The 16,074-nt window shown below is 56.7% G+C and overlaps 3 protein-coding genes across 7 annotated transcripts; 2 read left to right on the top strand and 1 right to left on the bottom strand.

Moving 5' to 3' along the window:
- The first annotated feature begins 812 nt into the window (after positions 1-812).
- SLC51B (SLC51 subunit beta) lies at positions 813-4,685 on the top strand. Its single transcript, XM_065642203.1, has 4 exons — positions 813-852; positions 2,664-2,807; positions 3,494-3,584; positions 4,472-4,685. The coding sequence occupies exons 1-4, from the start codon at positions 813-815 to the stop codon at positions 4,683-4,685; spliced, it is 489 nt and encodes a 162-aa protein (XP_065498275.1).
- Positions 4,686-5,073: 388 nt separating this feature from the next.
- Positions 5,074-10,751, bottom strand: RASL12 (RAS like family 12). 5 transcript variants are annotated; one of them, XM_065642134.1, is made up of 7 exons: positions 10,409-10,751; positions 10,117-10,260; positions 9,494-9,610; positions 9,329-9,385; positions 8,034-8,107; positions 7,707-7,959; positions 5,074-6,543 (listed from the first exon to the last, which is right to left on the bottom strand). In XM_065642134.1, exons 2-7 carry the CDS (start codon positions 10,139-10,141, stop codon positions 6,167-6,169), a joined length of 903 nt encoding a protein of 300 aa, XP_065498206.1. In that variant the 5' UTR covers positions 10,142-10,260; positions 10,409-10,751; the 3' UTR covers positions 5,074-6,166. The 5 variants fall into 5 exon arrangements, with proteins under 5 accessions (XP_065498206.1, XP_065498207.1, XP_065498208.1 ...); XM_065642135.1 differs by lacking the exon at positions 10,117-10,260 and having other exon boundaries at positions 10,409-10,750; XM_065642136.1 differs by lacking the exons at positions 10,117-10,260; positions 10,409-10,751 and adding an exon at positions 9,880-9,946.
- Positions 10,752-12,074: 1,323 nt separating this feature from the next.
- KBTBD13 (kelch repeat and BTB domain containing 13) lies at positions 12,075-14,010 on the top strand. Its single transcript, XM_065642171.1, has one exon. It carries the CDS (start codon positions 12,212-12,214, stop codon positions 13,592-13,594), a length of 1,383 nt encoding a protein of 460 aa, XP_065498243.1. The 5' UTR covers positions 12,075-12,211; the 3' UTR covers positions 13,595-14,010.
- The last annotated feature ends 2,064 nt before the right edge of the window (positions 14,011-16,074 follow it).

Here is a 16,074-nt window from a genome sequence, read left to right as displayed (position 1 = left end):
TGAGGGACACACGGGTGCTGTGGTGTCACTCACCTCCGAGTGAGGGATGGATCAGATGAGGCCATTGAGCAGAGACTGGAGAACCGAGTTGGCCAAGCAGCCATAAAAGCTGGATTGATGCCACTGACAAATGAGGGACTAAAGGTCAAGGAGGAGCTTTCTGCTTCCCCGAGAGATGGGAGATACCTTTGCCTCCATGGCAAACTGTCTTTTCTTCCTCTTGGAGCTGAGCCCTTCACTTCCTCATCTCCACACCCGTATCCTGCCATTCGTGGCCCGGCAGCAGGGAGTCACTGTCCACAAAATCAGAATTCTGTGAGGATCCTGGCCGGGGAGCGGCGAAGTTGGTTGAGGAGGGGCTGGCGTTCAGCAGCACCTGGTCACCAAGGCAAGGGCTCCAGCCCCAGGGAGCAGACCCTGTACCAGACCCACTTTGCTGTCACCCTGATGGTGACAGAAGAAAACAGCAGCCACCGCTGCAGGGGGACATCAGGTCCCCTCTCTGAATGCAGAGCCGGAGCAGAGAGGGGAATCGGTGTGAGCACAGGGTCGTTCCAAAGATCATAACTTCTGCTTGTGCTTTTGTCCCCTGCTGTAGACACCAGAGAAACTTGCTGGCCTGCTCACTCCAGTCCCTCTGAGTAATAACTTGTATAACCTCAGGGCTCCCACCGATAAAACCAGTGGCACCACTCAGTGGGAGCTCGCAGAGGACACTGCGAGGTTGTCCCTCACCTCTCACCTCTCTCTCTCTTTCCCAGGCGTCCGGGCACTGAAGAACTGTGTGATCCATCCCAGCTACATGTGCAAATATGAAGTTCTTCTGGATAATCCCATTTTTCCTGCTGCAAGGTAGAGTCTTGGCTGAGAAGATAATAGCGTGGGTGAAGTAGGTCACACGTGGCTGCGCCTCTTCATGGGCTCTCACCCACACCAGGCTCAGCGGGTTTGACACAAGACGTTATCTGCAGGGCAGGTTCATGGGAGGTGGATGTACACACGTGAGAGTTTCCAGCATTGTTGTGTGACCTTATGAACACCTCACTGGCTGAGGACAGACACATACAGATAGTATTATGGCAAAGGCATACATTAAATACCTTAATTTTCTGGCAGTATGGTTTCTTCCTCTCCATGGGCCCATTTTCCTCAGTACATGCCAGCAGCAGCCTGGCTCAACTGTGGGGGGAGTTGCACCCACAGCACTGTTGCAAACTCTTAAACGCCAAGAAAGACACTTGACATGTGGAGATTTGAATTTTTTCCCAATGTCAACATCTCTTTGGACTTTCTGCATCTCTGCTGTGCAGAAAGATGTTCCAGCAGACACTTGAAGGTTAGACAGCCAAACTGGAAAGACCTGAGCCCCAAACCTCTCGTTCCCCAGAAACACATACACTGGAAACTGTTCCTGGTTCACCCAGCTGGAGCAGGACATCCAGATGTCTGTCCCCACAGGGAAAGGAGAAGCCAGCAATGAGGAGAAGCCTGACTGGAGGCAGTTTGCCTCTTGAATGCCTTTTGCCCCATGCAGATTTCCCAATTCCAGAACTGGGTGTCATCCCTATCCACACACTCCGTGTGTGTGTACATGTCCAGTGCTCAGGGGATGACTGCGCTCATAATGCTGTTTCTTTGCAGACACTGAAGCTTTTCTGATGAAAAATGCTAAAGTCAAGCTGTGTTTACAAGCCAGCCCGATGAATGAGAGTTTATCGCTGGAGGACTGTAATCCAGAGTCAGATTTCCAGGACTGGTCTTGGCAAGGCGATTCTTTGATGAATCATGGCACGCGGAGCTGCCTCGCCGTGCTGGGGGCTGACAGAGTGCAGACAAATCTTTGCAGCGGCACTGGCTACACGAGCTGGGACTGCTCAGATTCACTGCTCTCTCCTCTGGGCAGCAGCCAGGGCTACCTGGTGGCCAACAGAAAAGGAGTCGCTCTTGGTAACATGAGAAGCCTCAAGGCCCAGTGGCAGGATGCTGCAAACAGGAGCGTGTGTGAGGGGAAAGCAGGTGAGTGCTGCACACATGGGGACCGGTGGTACATACACACACACACACACACACACGCTGCTGGGGAATGCTGAAAGGCACAGGCAGTGTCCTGGGGTCTTTCTAGCCCTGGGGTCTGGAAGTGGGAGCCAGAAACGGTCTCTGCTTCTGGGTGCATGAGATAAAGCTGTGCCCTCACAGCTGTTTTCCGTCTGCTTGGAGAGACATGCTGGGCAAACTGGGAGCCACGGGCAAGGCCATTTCTAGCCAGAAGCAGTGCAGAGAATAACCATTGCAATTTTCTGAGGGGAGACCTTCTCACTACGTACAACTGCCTGAAAGGAGGTTGAAGCCAGGGGGGTCGGGCTCTGCTCCCAAGGAACAAGCAACAGGACAAGAGGAAATGGCCTCAAGTTGCGCCAGGGGAGGTTGAGGTTGGATCTTGGGAACAATTTCTTCCCCAAAGGGCTGTGGGGCATTGGAACAGGCTGCCCAAGGCAGTGGTGGAGTCACCATCCCTACAGGGGTTGAACAAACATGTAGATGAGGTTCTCAGGGACATGGGACAGCGCCAGGGTTGGGTTAACAGTTGGACTTGATGATCTTGAGGGTCTTTTCCAACCAAAATAATTCTGTGCTTCTATGATTCCTGCTCTTTTCCTCCACAGCCGAGGCAGAGCACGACAGGTACTTCTTTGCCGCCCTTGCCAGCACACATGTGTATGACCACATAGCGGGCAACGTGACCCTTGTGTTGGGCATCGATCAAGAAGAGCTGGAGCAGCTGCTCTGGTTCTTCCGCACAGAAGACCGTAAGTCCCATTGACATTCCTGGCTTGAGAGTTAAGTAGAGATACACAGTCCTTGGCTGTTAACGTTAACAGAGTTGCCTGAGGGAATTACCTGAGGAGGTGATTTACCCTGTGGTCTCACCTCCAGAAGGAGCAGGTGGTGGGTGAAGATGAGCATGAGGCTTTGCTGAGATAGCGTCTCCTCCCAGAGTGGGTTCAGCCTCTTTCCAGGCACAACCTGCCGAGAGAGCAAAGGTCTGGGATAACCGCTGATTTTGGCAGGGTGGAGGGAGCAGATTGATGTGAACCAGGTCATTGCCCCAGGGATCAGCTTCAAAGCCACAAAAATCAAGGACGGAGCATCTGCTGCCATCCGTGCTGCACACCCCAGCTGGTGTTTGAGGGCAAAATCTGCCTGAGGGCAGTGGCCAGAGAGGCTGCAGAGCGGAGGGGCCCTTCCAGCGGTGCCCGTGGTGGGACGCTGCAGCTCTCGGCCTCGGGCAAGGTTGAAAAGCCCTGTGTGGCAGATGTGGTCTGTGTGAGTGATACAGAGCCTGAGGTTATCCCCAAAAATATGACCTGGGTGCTTGGGGTCCTGAGCTACACACCAGCACTTCTGCCCTCATTCTGCAGCCAGGTTGTGGCACCCTGAGCTCGGGGATCTCTGTGGGTCACACTGCTAACGCTGCTGCTCTGCTCTCCCCCAGCATCAGCGTGGAATTACTCCATCCTTGCGCTTTCCTTTGTGGCCATGATTTTGGGTCTTCTCCTCCTGGTCATTAACATTGTGCGAAACAGGTGAGTCAGGAAAATTTAGGGGCCTTTTGGTGTGTGGTGGTGTGCAGAGACCCCCTCCAGGCAGACATGTGGGTTGGGCAGGACAGCTGAGACTCGGGGCAGTAGCAAGCACTGAGTGACAGGGAAAAGAGCAAAGACAAACTCTGAAAGAAGGTTGTAGCATGGAGAGTGTTGGTCTCTTCTCCCATGTAACAAGCAATAGAATGAGAGGAAACGGCCTCAAGTTGCACCAGGGGAGGTTTAGATTGGCTCTTGGGAACTATTTCTTCCCGGAAAGTGCTGTCAGGCATTGGAACAGTCTGCCCAGGGCAGTGGTGGAGTCACCATCCCTGGAGGGGTTGAACAGACGAGGAGATGAGGTTCTCAGGGACATGGGGTAGTGCCAGGGGTGGGGTAACGGTTGGACTTGATCTTGAAGGTCTCTTCTAACCAAAATAATTCTGTAAGTACAGGAGCCGAGCTCCCCAGCCTTTCCCCTCTGCACTCCCATGCCATTCCCCTGGGCTGTAACGCGGCACAAGAGCCCTGCAGCTGAGGAGCAACTCGCTGTCTTCTACAGCAAGAAAACTTATGCCTGGGTCAGAGCTTTCAGCTTAAAATGAGAGAAGACGAGCTAATGTTACAAGTCTGCCGTGCTCTCACTTCAACCTTGGCTTTCTGGGTGTTACTGCCGCGTGCTGGGCGACGTTCTCCAAGCATAAGCCCCGCGGCTGTGTGTCCTCAGACACTTCAGACCACTTCCATGATATGGTGCAGCTGGCAGGGTTTGTTCCTAGGGCCGAGGGGTGAAAAGACGGATGTAACCGTCGCCAGTGTCCATACCTGCCCCAGATGCGGGCTGCGCTCTCTGCTTCACTCTGCGTCTCCTTTTCATTCCTCCCCTGCAGGAAAAGGAAGATCCACAAGTATAAAGAAGCTGTGCAAGGCGCCCAGCAGGCCGAGCTGAAGGCCAAGCAAGCCCTGATACCTGTGCAGGAATACAGCCCGGCCGAACCACAGAAACCAGAGCCCCCAGATCAGAAATCGGGAGACGTGATGGTCCAGTGGAAGGACGGGACCATCACGTCTCTGTACACCGAGACATCCGAGGATGCCATATAACGGCAGTTGACGTCAAACCCTTGAGGCCCTGCGGAACGTATTAGAATGTCTGGAGTCATAGTGATGGAAGTTTAAAAATGCAGTTTAGCCTGGAGAAAGAGAGAAAACAAAAGCAAGCAGCAGAGCTGTACCAGCAGCAGCGGCTCTGGACTCGAGGCAAACCCATGCCTGACCTGTTTCAGCTCCTGATCTTCACCCGCTGCTTCTGGCAGTTCCATCCTTCTCTCCCGCCCCAGCTTCTCCCTCTCCCTCAGATTCTGCAAACGGGTGGGAATTGAGCCGGGACGAGAGGTGTGAAGGGGGACACCTTTCCTTTGGTCAGCCGGGGAACGCGCCATCCCTCCCACCAGGAAAACAGCCACAGTGAAGCGGAGACACTTTTGTTGTTTTCAGAAATCATCTTTATTAAAATACTTCCCAAAGTGGTTGATCGAAATCCCCTATTTTGAATTTCTCTTTCTATCAGTAAGGTCATATATATATATATATGTATATATATACACAAATATACACGTGGATATTTTACTCTGCAGAATAACTGCAACTCCGGGGAGAAGCAGAACTTTTAACATGATAAAGCAAATAAAACCAAACACGCAGCCCTTGGCCCTGGCTTGGGCACAGGGGGAGCCTGGTTTGCCTTGGGGTTCGCTTCACGCCCTTCACTGGGCGCACGTGGAAGCCATAAAATAATTTAAGACGTTTTCAAAAATACGTCAGTCTTTTAAACAAAGGCTTTTCAGAGCGTATCCTCAGTGAAGCATCTCTCCTTGCAAAGCCTTTGAAAAGGAAAATTATAATGTGATTAAAAAACCCAGCTGTTTTGGTATGATTGATTTCGATGCGTGGGAATCAGTTTCGGGACACCTGAGGCCTTTAGTGTGATTAAACAATATCTGCACCTTTCTCTTTTGGATTAATAAAAAAAAAAAAAAAAATTCTTCTACTTATTGCTCAGTCAGGGGACCCGTCAAATGAACAAAAAATTTCTTCTACTTATTGCTCAGTCAGGGGACCCGTCAGATGAACGAGACAGGTGCCTCTGTGCTTGATTAATTATTAATTAATTCCCTCTTCCTGGGCTCCCATCGCTGTGCACCAGGCGCACAGGCTGGGTGGGTGGCCCTGGGGACAACCCTTGCCCTCCTGGCTGTGCCCGCAGCTCCGGGAGCTGCCAGGATTTGCACAGAGAGCCGCACTGGTCCCCAGCGCCGGTGGCAGGACAGGGCACAAACAGCTCGGCCGAGGGGGACTAGAGCCGGGGCAGGGGCAGGCAGAGTGATGCCACAGCTGATTTCGGACTCTGGGCACCCCGTCTGCTCCCCAAATGGTTGCAGAGACCGGGGCCACCATCCAGCAGCAGCCGCTGTGGTGCCTGTGGGTCTGTCACGGCTGGTCTCAGCCCTCGCGGAGGGATGGGGGGTCTCTCATCACCCCCTCCACACCCCACAGGGACGCACGCTAAAATATCTTGAAGCCTTTCAGCAAGGTGAGCGTGGGAGCTTTCCTCTTGCTCTGAGCCCGCGAGGACTTGACGGTGACCAGCTTGGCCTGGGCCACCGAGGGGATCTCCTTGTAGTTGACAGTGGAGAGGGTGTTGAAGGTGCAGCTGGCCAGCCCGTGGCGGGCGGGCAGGGCCACCGGCGTGGCCACTGGTGTGGCCACCAGCGGGCAGGGACGCTCCTCGGTGATGAAGAGCGGCCGGACGGACTGGCCGCCCTCCGCCTGCCGCCGCAGCTCCCGCACCGCTTCGTGGAACACGTGCTGCACCCCGGCGAAGTCCTGGCATGCAGACACCTCGTAGAAAAGGCACCCGAACCTCCTTGCCAGGGACATCCCTTCGGCTGCCAGCACCTGCCTGGAGAGAGCGGAGTGGATGGGTGCTGCATCCCTTGGGGTGCTGCAACCACCCGAAAAGGGGAGTGAGGGGTGCAGGGGGGAGCAATGGTCCCACACCTGCATCCCGGTGAGCATCAGGGCAGCACACACTTGTCCTTCCTCCTTGGACAAGCAGGGGACACGGCTCCGAAAGAGTTTTTTGCCTTTTTGGAAATCCCAGAGCAATGGGCCACGCAAATCCCTAGGGAATTGTGCAATGTCCTGTGCCGGGGATGTGTGCTGGGGACGTGGGGGGCTGGATGTGGTGGCATCGTGTGGGAAGGAGTTGGGGCAGGTCCTTGCCGTGGGGAGGGGGAAGGTTCCGTGCTGGGAGCAAGGGGGGGGTCAGCAACACACATGACTCTAGGACCCATGGGACCAACACTCAGCACAGCCCTAGAGCGGCACAAAAGGCCAGAAAAACACACCGGGGACATCCAGTCCTGGCAGCAGGGACAGGGGGTGACAGGGTTGCAGGGACAGGGCACATCCCGGGGGGAGCAGGGAGCTGGAGTCAGCTCCAGCCCTGCCCAGGGACGGTGACACTGCCTTAATACGCAACCAAAAAACACCCCACTGAAAATACCAATGGGCTGAAAATAAACACATCAACCCCTGGGCAGGAGAGCAGAAACCTCAGAGGTGTGGATGGATGTGGCGAATACTGACAGGGGTGGAAATGGAGTCACAGAATCATTTTGGTTGGAAGAGACCCTCAAGGTCATCACATCCAACCGTTACCCCACCCCTGGCACTGCCCCATGTCCCTGAGAACCTCATCTCCGTCTGTCCAACCCCTCCAGGGACGGTGACTCCAGCACTGCCCTGGGCAGCCTGTTCCAATGCCCCACAGCCCTTGCGGGAAGAAATTGTTCCCCAGACCCAACCTCAACCTCCCCTGGCGCAACTTGAGGCCGTTTCCTCTGGTCCTGGCGCTTGTTCCCGGGGAGCAGAGCCCGACCCCCCCTGGCTCCAAGCTCCTTCCAGGCAGGTCAGAGATCAGAAGGTCTCCCCTCAGCTCCTGTTCTCCAGCTGAACCCCCAGCTCCCTCAGCCGCTCCCATCGCACTTGTGCTCCAGCCCCTTCCCCAGCTCCGTTCCCTTCTCTCAACTCTAATAACCATAAAAAGAAAATCAGATTTACGTTTTGCCCCCCAGCCGGGGGGATGGGGGGTGATCTGTGAGCTCTGGCCCCACACCCGGTACCTGTACTGCTCCATGTCCAGCTTGTTGCCCAACAGCAGCACGGGGCTGCGGCGCTGGCAGCCCCTCATGTGCCGGGCAAGGATCTCCAGGTAGCGCTGACAGCCCTCGAAACTTTTCCGATTGTCGATGCTGTAGACAACGAGGAAGGCACTGGCCCAGTGCAGGTACCGCTCGCAGTTCCCGGGGCCGTCCTGGGGACGAGAGGAGCAGCTGAGCCCCGGTCCAGCCACGTCACACCAGGTGTTTGGTGTCCCTGGTGCCTCACCTGGTCGGCGGTGTCCATCACCTTCAGCAGGACGGGCTGCTGGTCCACCAGCTCCTCCGAGGCGTAGGTGTCCTCTGCAAGGAGAGGTTGGGAGGATGGGCTGGGGTGTTCCAGCTTCTCCAAAGCCAAGCTGGATGCTTGGGACACCGTGGGAAAATCTCATCCCTGATGAGGAGCATCCTCCACCTCGCTCCTTCCTGACACAATGTTATTGTGGGGGGCTGGGGGCGGGCAAGCCGGGCTGGCAGCAGTTATTTCATAGAATCACAGAATAGTTTGGGTTGAAGGGCCCTTCCCAGCTCCCCCAGTGCCCCCCCTGCCACGAGCAGGGACATCTGCACCAGCTCAGGTTGCTCAGAGCCCCGTCCAGCCTGGCCTGGGATGTCTCCAGGGATGGGGCATCCACCACTTCTCCCCCGAACTGCCCCAAGCGTGGGCTCCCACGGGAGAAGGAGGGAGGGAAAGACGCCTGGTGCCTCCATCGCTGTGCCCGGGGACTCGGCCCTTATCTCAGTGCCATGACCCGGTGAGATAAAGTGAGCGGGGGGCTCGACACCGGGGCTGTTTCCTAATCAATCACACAAAAGAAGCACCCCCTGCTTTGGGAAGGAGCCATTCCCCTGGCAGAAAGCTTCTTTCTCTCAGCGAGCCCTAACAGATGTGTTTCGGAAAGGTTTTGACATGAGAAGATGAAAAAACATTCCCAGAAAAGATTGGAGGAGGAAAGGATTTATCCTTCTATCCTAGGAGTCGTCGAGTTATGAGGGGCTGGAGTCGGTTTCTGGACAAGGTCCACATCTCCCGAATGTCCCCGATAAATCATTTACGATCCCTCCCCATGCCCTGGAGTCAGGCCTAGGAAAACAGTTATTAATTACTCAAACGAGTGGAAAAAAAAATGCCCAGAACTGCTCGTTGCAAAGCGCAGCCCCCAGGGCTCTGCAGCCCCCGCTCGCTCCCCCAGCCCGACGCCTCCGGGATTGAGCAGGAGGCATGAGATGCTCCCCAAGGAACCCCCAAAAATTCAGCGTTCAGGTTCTTTGGGGCGATGCGAGGAGCCAACATTCCCCCATGGGACGTGCCTGCGGGGAGAGCGCTGCTTTCGCCTCTGTTTTTACAGGCGGGTTTGGGTCAAATCCAGCCCTTCCGTTGTTTTTCATGTAATTTGGAGTGTTGGGTTTTTTTTTCCCCTTAAATGCCATATTTGTGGGAAATGCGGGCGATGGGAAGGATGCTCCGTGGAAGCTCATGGGGGTGAATTGGGGGGGAAAAAAAACGTGGAAAAAGCATCTTACCCAAGTTGGGATCATATTCGCTTATGAACCTTTTGGTTAGAAACTTCACAGTCAGGGCTGCAGGAGGTGAAAGAGGCAAGTGAGGTGGGTGTCCCCCTGGCACAGGCCCCCCAGCACCCCCCTCGTTCCCCTGCCACCCCCGTGGTGGCGAGTGACCTGTCTCACCTGACTTGCCGGCCCCCCGGCACCCCAGGATGGCCACGTTGCACTCGGCGAGGGGGCTCTGGGGGGGCCGCTCGCCGCCGGCTCGGGGTTTGCCGAACATCGAGGACATCCTCTGTCCTGCGGGAGAGAACGGGGGGGACATAGGGGGGGTGTTACGCCGGATCGGGCCCCTCTCACTGCCCGGGTGGGGACATGGGGACCCCGTCATCATCCAGCTCACGGGGTGCCCCAGCTGGGGGGAAAAAGGGGGGGACACGTTCTCCATCACCAGCCCACACCAGTGAGGATGCGCCCCCCAGGCCAGCACCCCCCCAAAGCAAAAACAGGGAATCCCGCATCCCTCCACCCACCCTTTGCATCCCAGAAAGAGAAATGCAACCTCCCACCTCAACCCCCCCCCGACGGAGGGGACACGGTCCTCGCCGAGACCCCCGTGGCTGCCGATGGATGAGGCAGGTGGGGGCAAGCGTGGCTCCCCCCGCTCGGTTCCCGGCCAAACTCCTTGTAGGGAAAGCTGCCGTGCCGTGCTGGACACGCTGCCCGCCCCGAGGACGGTGCCCCCAACACGGCACACACCGGCCTCCCGAAATCCCCGGGACCCCCAGCCTCAAAACCCCCCGTACCTGCGCTCGGCGACCACCTCGCCATGTCCTGGCCCCTCGCCGAGCCCCCCGCGAGCAAAGCCCGGTCCCGCTGCCCCGGCTGAGGCTGGCACACTCATCACACCTCCCGCGGGCAGCGCAGCCGCCCTCCTGCCCACCCGGCACCTTCGGATGCATTTAAGCACAGACACCTTCTGCTGTAGGCAGAGGCTTTGCGGGGGGGGCGGGGAAAAAAAAATAAACTCTTTTTCCTCTTTTTCCCCCCAAAAGGCACGATCCAGAGTGGGGAAAGGGGAGCAGGGGGAGCACTCACCGCTGCTGCCTGCACCCAGCCATCAGCCAGCACCCAGCGGGCTGGGAGCCCGAGGAGGTGGCGGAGGCTGAAGTCAGAGTTGTCATGGCAATCGCAGCCGTTTGGGATGGGGCTCAGCGCCCGGGACCGCAGGATCCGGCCCCTGGGCCGGCCCCCAGGGGTGCTGGGGGGGGCCAGACTCGGGGCTGGGGGGCGAAAGCTGCTCCGGGCCCCGTGGGGCGGCTGCGCCGCTGGGATTATTGCCCGTCAGCGCAGCGAGGATATTTTTAAACCCTCCCAAAATAGTCTGGGAGTGTGGAAGTCCCTGCAAGCCCCAGGGACGGGGAGAATGGGGAGGATGAGGAGGATGGAGGGGATGGGGATCACTCCCCTATGGGACACAGAGCCCCCCTTGGGACTCCCCAACCCCCTTTGGATCAAGGGTGCTTAAAAGCAACCAGAGCGACATGTGCTATTTTAAGTCAGACACCCATCAGGGTCAATGACAGTAACAAAAGCGCAAAGCTTTCACCTTCTCCCCTAAATTGAGATTTTTTGGGGGGGAACACAACCCCAGGGCAATGGCTTTGCCATCACACTGTGCCCCAGGAGCTCCCAGCTGCTGGGATGAGGGTGTAAGGAGGGAGGAGAAAAGAGCGCTTTGGCCAGGTGGATTAAATGATGCATCGTTATGCTGCTTGGCTTAAATCAGGCATTGAAAAATAAAGAACGGCTGCAGGTGGTGATGGGGGCAATTGGGGGGAATGTTGCTGGTCCTCCTTGGCACCCCATGGCACAGGGTAAATGGGATTTCTAGCCAGAAAAACCTGCGAACAGCACAGAAGTGAGCAATGTGCTACAAATAACACTTTTCATCACCATCAGCCTCTCCATGAGTCCTGGAGGGGCGTCTCTGCCCATGGCCGCGCGTTAGGGGGAACAGGGTGAGCCCTGTGGCTGGAAGGGACGTTTTCAGAGGGAAAAGGTTTGCTGCACCTCGTTTTTCTTGACGTGGGATCCCCAAATGAAGGGCAGGGAGTGCGAAACCTGTTACCCCTGGGGCATCCCAGCATGAGCCATGATAGAACCGGGCATCTCACACCAAGAAAGCCCTTGGGGTGCTGGAGCGAGTTGAGAGAAGGGAACGGAGCTGGGGAAGGGGCTGGAGCACAAGTGTGATGGGAGCGGCTGAGGGAGCTGGGGGTTCAGCTGGAGAACAGGGGCTGAGGGGAGACCTTCTGATCTCTGACCTGCCTGAAAGGAGCTTGGAGCCAGGGGGGGTCGGGCTCTGCTCCCCAGGAACAAGCGCCAGGACCAGAGGAAACAGCCTCAAGTTGCGTCGGGGAGGTTGAGGTTGGATCTGGGGAACAATTTCTTCCCCAAAGGGCTGTGGGGCATTGGAACAGGCTGCCCAGGGCAGTGCTGGAGTCACCATCCCTGGAGGGTTGGACAGATGGACATGAGGTTCTCGGGGACATGGGGCAGTGCCAGGGGTGGGGGAACGGTTGGACTTGATGATCTTGAGAGTCTCTTCTAACCAAAATGATTCGATGACTCCACGATCCCTGCTGTGACCTGCTCCGACCGGTGACCCCGGGGCTCTGCCCGGGTTTCGGGTGGGCAGCTGCGCTGGCGGCCGCCTCTGCAGGGCCCCGGTGACGCGCTGGGATATCTTTAGCCCGAGGTATTTATAGGACACGGCAGCAGCGTGGCGGCCGCTGGGCAGCTCGGTGAAGGCACCGAGGGGTGGCGGAGGCCGGAGGGGGCTGTGCCGGGGCACGAAGGAGCATCGGGGGCTGCCCCACGCCCCACGAGCTGCCGAGGATGACTCCAGAGGAGGAAGGCTCCCGAGCAGGGTCCCCGGAACGGATGCGTATCTGGGTGGAGGAGCAGTCCTTCTGGGTGGAGAAGACCTTGCTGGTGGAGAGCAGTGAGTATTTCCGTGCCCTGTTCCGCTCAGGCATGCGGGAGAGCACGCAGGAGGAGCTGGGGCTGGGGGAGCTGAGCGCCGCCGGGTTCCTGGCCATGCTGCGGGTGCTGGCGGGCGAGAGGCCCGTCCTGAGCGGCGAGGAGACCTTCCAGGCGGTGGAGTGCGCCGCCTTCCTGCAGGTCAAGCCCTTGGCCAAGTACTTGATCCACTCCATCAACTCGGACAACTGCATCCTGCTCTACCAAGCCGCCGCCATATTCGGGCTCCTGGACCTCTTCCACTGCGCCGCGCTCTACATCAGGGACAGCTACGCCGAGCTGGAGGAGGACCTGGACTGCTTGTCTGGTGACCTTCTGGCCTACGTGGAGACCCTCCTGCCCAGCACCTTCGTGGCTGTGGGAGCCCACACGCCCACCTTTGAGTTCCTGGAGGACCTCTCCAGGACCATCTGCTACCTGGACGAGGAGACCAACACGTGGAGGACCCTCTCCTGCCTGCCGCTGAGCGCCAGCACGTTCCTAGCCGGCATGGCGACCATGGATAACAAGATCTACATTGTGGGCGGTGTCTACGGGGCCAGCAAACAGGTGGTGGAGAGCAGCTTCTGCTACGACGCTGATGCCAACGCCTGGAGCGAGTTCCCCAGCCCTCACCAGCTGCGCTACGATGTCAGGCTGGTGGGCCACGAGGGCTATCTCTACGCCATCGGTGGGGAGTACGAGAAGATCTCCCTGAAGTCCGTGGAGAGGTACGACGTGGCCTCCAGCACCTGGACGTTCGTCTCTGACCTGCCACAGCCGAGCGCGGCGGCACCCTGTGCCCAAGCCATGGGGCAGATCTTCGTTTGCTTGTGGAAGCCCCTAGACACCACTGTCATCTATGAGTATGAGACCCAGAGAGACGAGTGGCTTCCCGTCACCGAGCTCAAGCGGCACCAGAGCTATGGGCACTGCATGGTGGCCCACCGCGACAATCTCTACATCATGCGCAACGGCCCCTCCGATGACTTCTTGCGTTGCGTCATCGACTGCTTCAACCTGACGTCGCGGCAGTGGACGGCCCTGCCTGGGCAGTTTGTGAACAGCAAAGGGGCCCTCTTCACCGCCATCATCAGGGGTGACACCGTCTACACCGTCAACAAGATGCTGACGCTCCTCTACTCTGTGGAGGAGGAGACCTGGAGGTTCAAGAAGGAGCGGGCAGGTTTCCCGCGCAGCGGTTCCCTGCAGACCTTCCTCCTGCGGCTGCCGAGGCGCGACCACGACGTCGCGACATAGAATCGTTTTGGTTGGAAGAGACCCTGAAGATCATCCAGTCCAACCAACACAGGTGGTCCCCGTCCCATGTTGGGATGTCCTCGGCTCTGCACCCACCGCTCCCTTGGGCTCCTCTCCTCCTCCCCAGAGCCATGCCCAGGTTTGGGGACGTGTCCCGTTGGACCTTGGAGGTGACACTAGACCCTGCAAAGGCTGCAGGCAGCTGCTGCCTGCCCCTGCCTGCACCGTGCGATGTCCTACCAGACGTGGGATCGTGAGCCAACCCCACGCAGAGCTTTGTGGCTTCTGTGGAGGACAGATACCAAAGAGACGCAAACATGGGTTATATTTACTCTGCCCGTGCTCTGAAGGTGTGCAGCATCCCACCTCCTCTCTGCTCCAATGGAAAATCGTTGTTGTATCCTGGAATTAAAAGGAAAGCTATAAAAAAATCCCTGTGTTTTTTATTACTCTTGGGTTTGTTTTGTTTTTCTTTTTCCCCCCCTCTTTTCTGAAGGAAAATACCTCCTGACAGGAGATCCACGTCAACGCTGGATGCTTTTTCAGCTGCAGCTCCGTTTCAGAGCCGTACGTGGGAGCGGGTTCCCACGCGGCCCAGCGCTCCCCAGGGAGATCATGGCCACAACAGGGTCCTGGGAGGAGGAGAGGAGATGGGGGTGAAGGAAAACATCTCCTGGGCTTCGGGTGCTGGATGCACTGGGGGCTTTCTGGGACCTGGGAACCATCTGTCACCCTCCCTGCTACCTTCTCCTCCAGGCTTGTCTCCAAGCCCCAGCCCAGACCCAACAGGGTGGCAAGTGCTTGTGTTCATCAGAGGCTCGTTTGAGCCAAAACGGGGTTTTTGAGGATGTGGCAAAGCTTGGAAACGCAGAGGGTGCAAAAAGGGAAGGAAGGGAGAGAGCAGCAGGGTTGTGTAGCGATGCTGGGCGTGCAGAGGTCTTCTCTGTCAGCAGAGCTCTGTAACCAGATGAGATGCTCTCATGAGATGCCACCAGCCCTGTTGAAGGTTCTTGGCCCTCAGCACCAGCTCTGGGGATGGTTGGAGAACGTGGAGCTCCCATTTGTGACCACGGCGCTGCTGAGAGCCCTGCAGGGACCAGGGCAGAGCAAACCCAGACCCGGGTGCTGGTTTCCATCCGTGGGGCAGGATTTGGGCTGCCCGTGCCATCCCAGCCAGGATGGAGCGGAAGAGAAAACCAGCTGAGATGCCTCAAATCCCTCTGCTGCTGATCCTCGCCAAGTTCTCAGCAATTTACAAACAGTTCCCGCATTTGAGAGAAAAAAACCCCACACAACCCAACCACAAACCAAAACAAACAAGAAAACCCCAGCCCACGGCCACGGCCAGATCAAAAAGCCACTTGATGCGCCTTGTCCCCATTTGCCCTGTGCCACCGGGCCAGGCCACCATCCTGCTGTCATCCCCACAATGGGGACCGCAGCCAGTGGAGGCCCGATAGTGGCACAGGGGACACCAGGGGACTTTGACACCACATTAGCTGAGCAGTGTCACTATCTTCGGGGGGACCATTAGCAGAAAACCCACCACGTCAAACTCTTGTTCCTTTCCTAGACGAAGCCAATTAACATTTCACGCCGTCTTCCCTGAACTGAAAGCAGCATAAGGCTTTAAAACTGTTTTAAGTTGAACGAACAGCTTAAATCCTCCATTAAAATAAACTAATTCTGTTACTAAAATATTTATGACAGGCTTCTGTGGCCAACCCGGGACGGCTGGACTTGGCAGGTTCTCCCCTTCCCTCTGGCCCTGAAACCTCTCTCTCCACCTTCACATGCTGGTTTTTTGACAGTTCGGGGGCTTACGAAGATATTTGCTGACAAAATGCAAAAGGTTTTAAGATTTTTAAGCGTAGGGAAGAGCAGGTCTTGGCAGGCACTGGTGACTATGGCACGGACGCTCCCAAGACAGGAGGAATTTGTTGCATCCGTCAGTCCAGACCACGATACAGAAAGGAATGCAAGATAATTTTAGATGCGCAGGGAGGAAAAAAAAAAAAAAGATACAGGTCTTACCTCTGCAAGCAGGGGGAAAAAAATGATGAGCCAGGAGCAAGCAAATCTCTTAACGAGAGGCTGCTCAGCCTTTGCACAGCCAGTGGGCAAGACACCGCACCAGAATTTAGCCCTCACCGTTACTGGCACCGGCACAGCACCGTTATCTTCCCCTTTCAATCTTCACAGTGTTTCCCCTGCCAAAGATTACAGTTTGAGGCGAAGCGATCTATCTAATCACAGTTTAACCTTTCTGCGAGTTTCTTTTTTGAAGGTGACATCATCTTGGCAAGGAGGAACGTAAGGAGCAGCTGTCTGTCCAATGGACTTGCCTTATAAGGGCCGTATCAAAAATAAAAGCTTGTATAACCAAGGGAAAGCTGGAGGAAAAAACAAGGCTGGGAGCTCCAAGAAAAGCCTGTGAGCTCCCCAAGGATGTCTCCCTTGGACATACGAGGTGCCACATT

The sequence above is a fragment of the Caloenas nicobarica genome, chromosome 10 (genome assembly GCF_036013445.1).
Source record: "Caloenas nicobarica isolate bCalNic1 chromosome 10, bCalNic1.hap1, whole genome shotgun sequence".
In the NCBI taxonomy this organism is placed as follows: Eukaryota; Metazoa; Chordata; class Aves; order Columbiformes; family Columbidae; genus Caloenas; species Caloenas nicobarica.
This window is presented reverse-complemented; position numbering and strand designations above follow the sequence as displayed.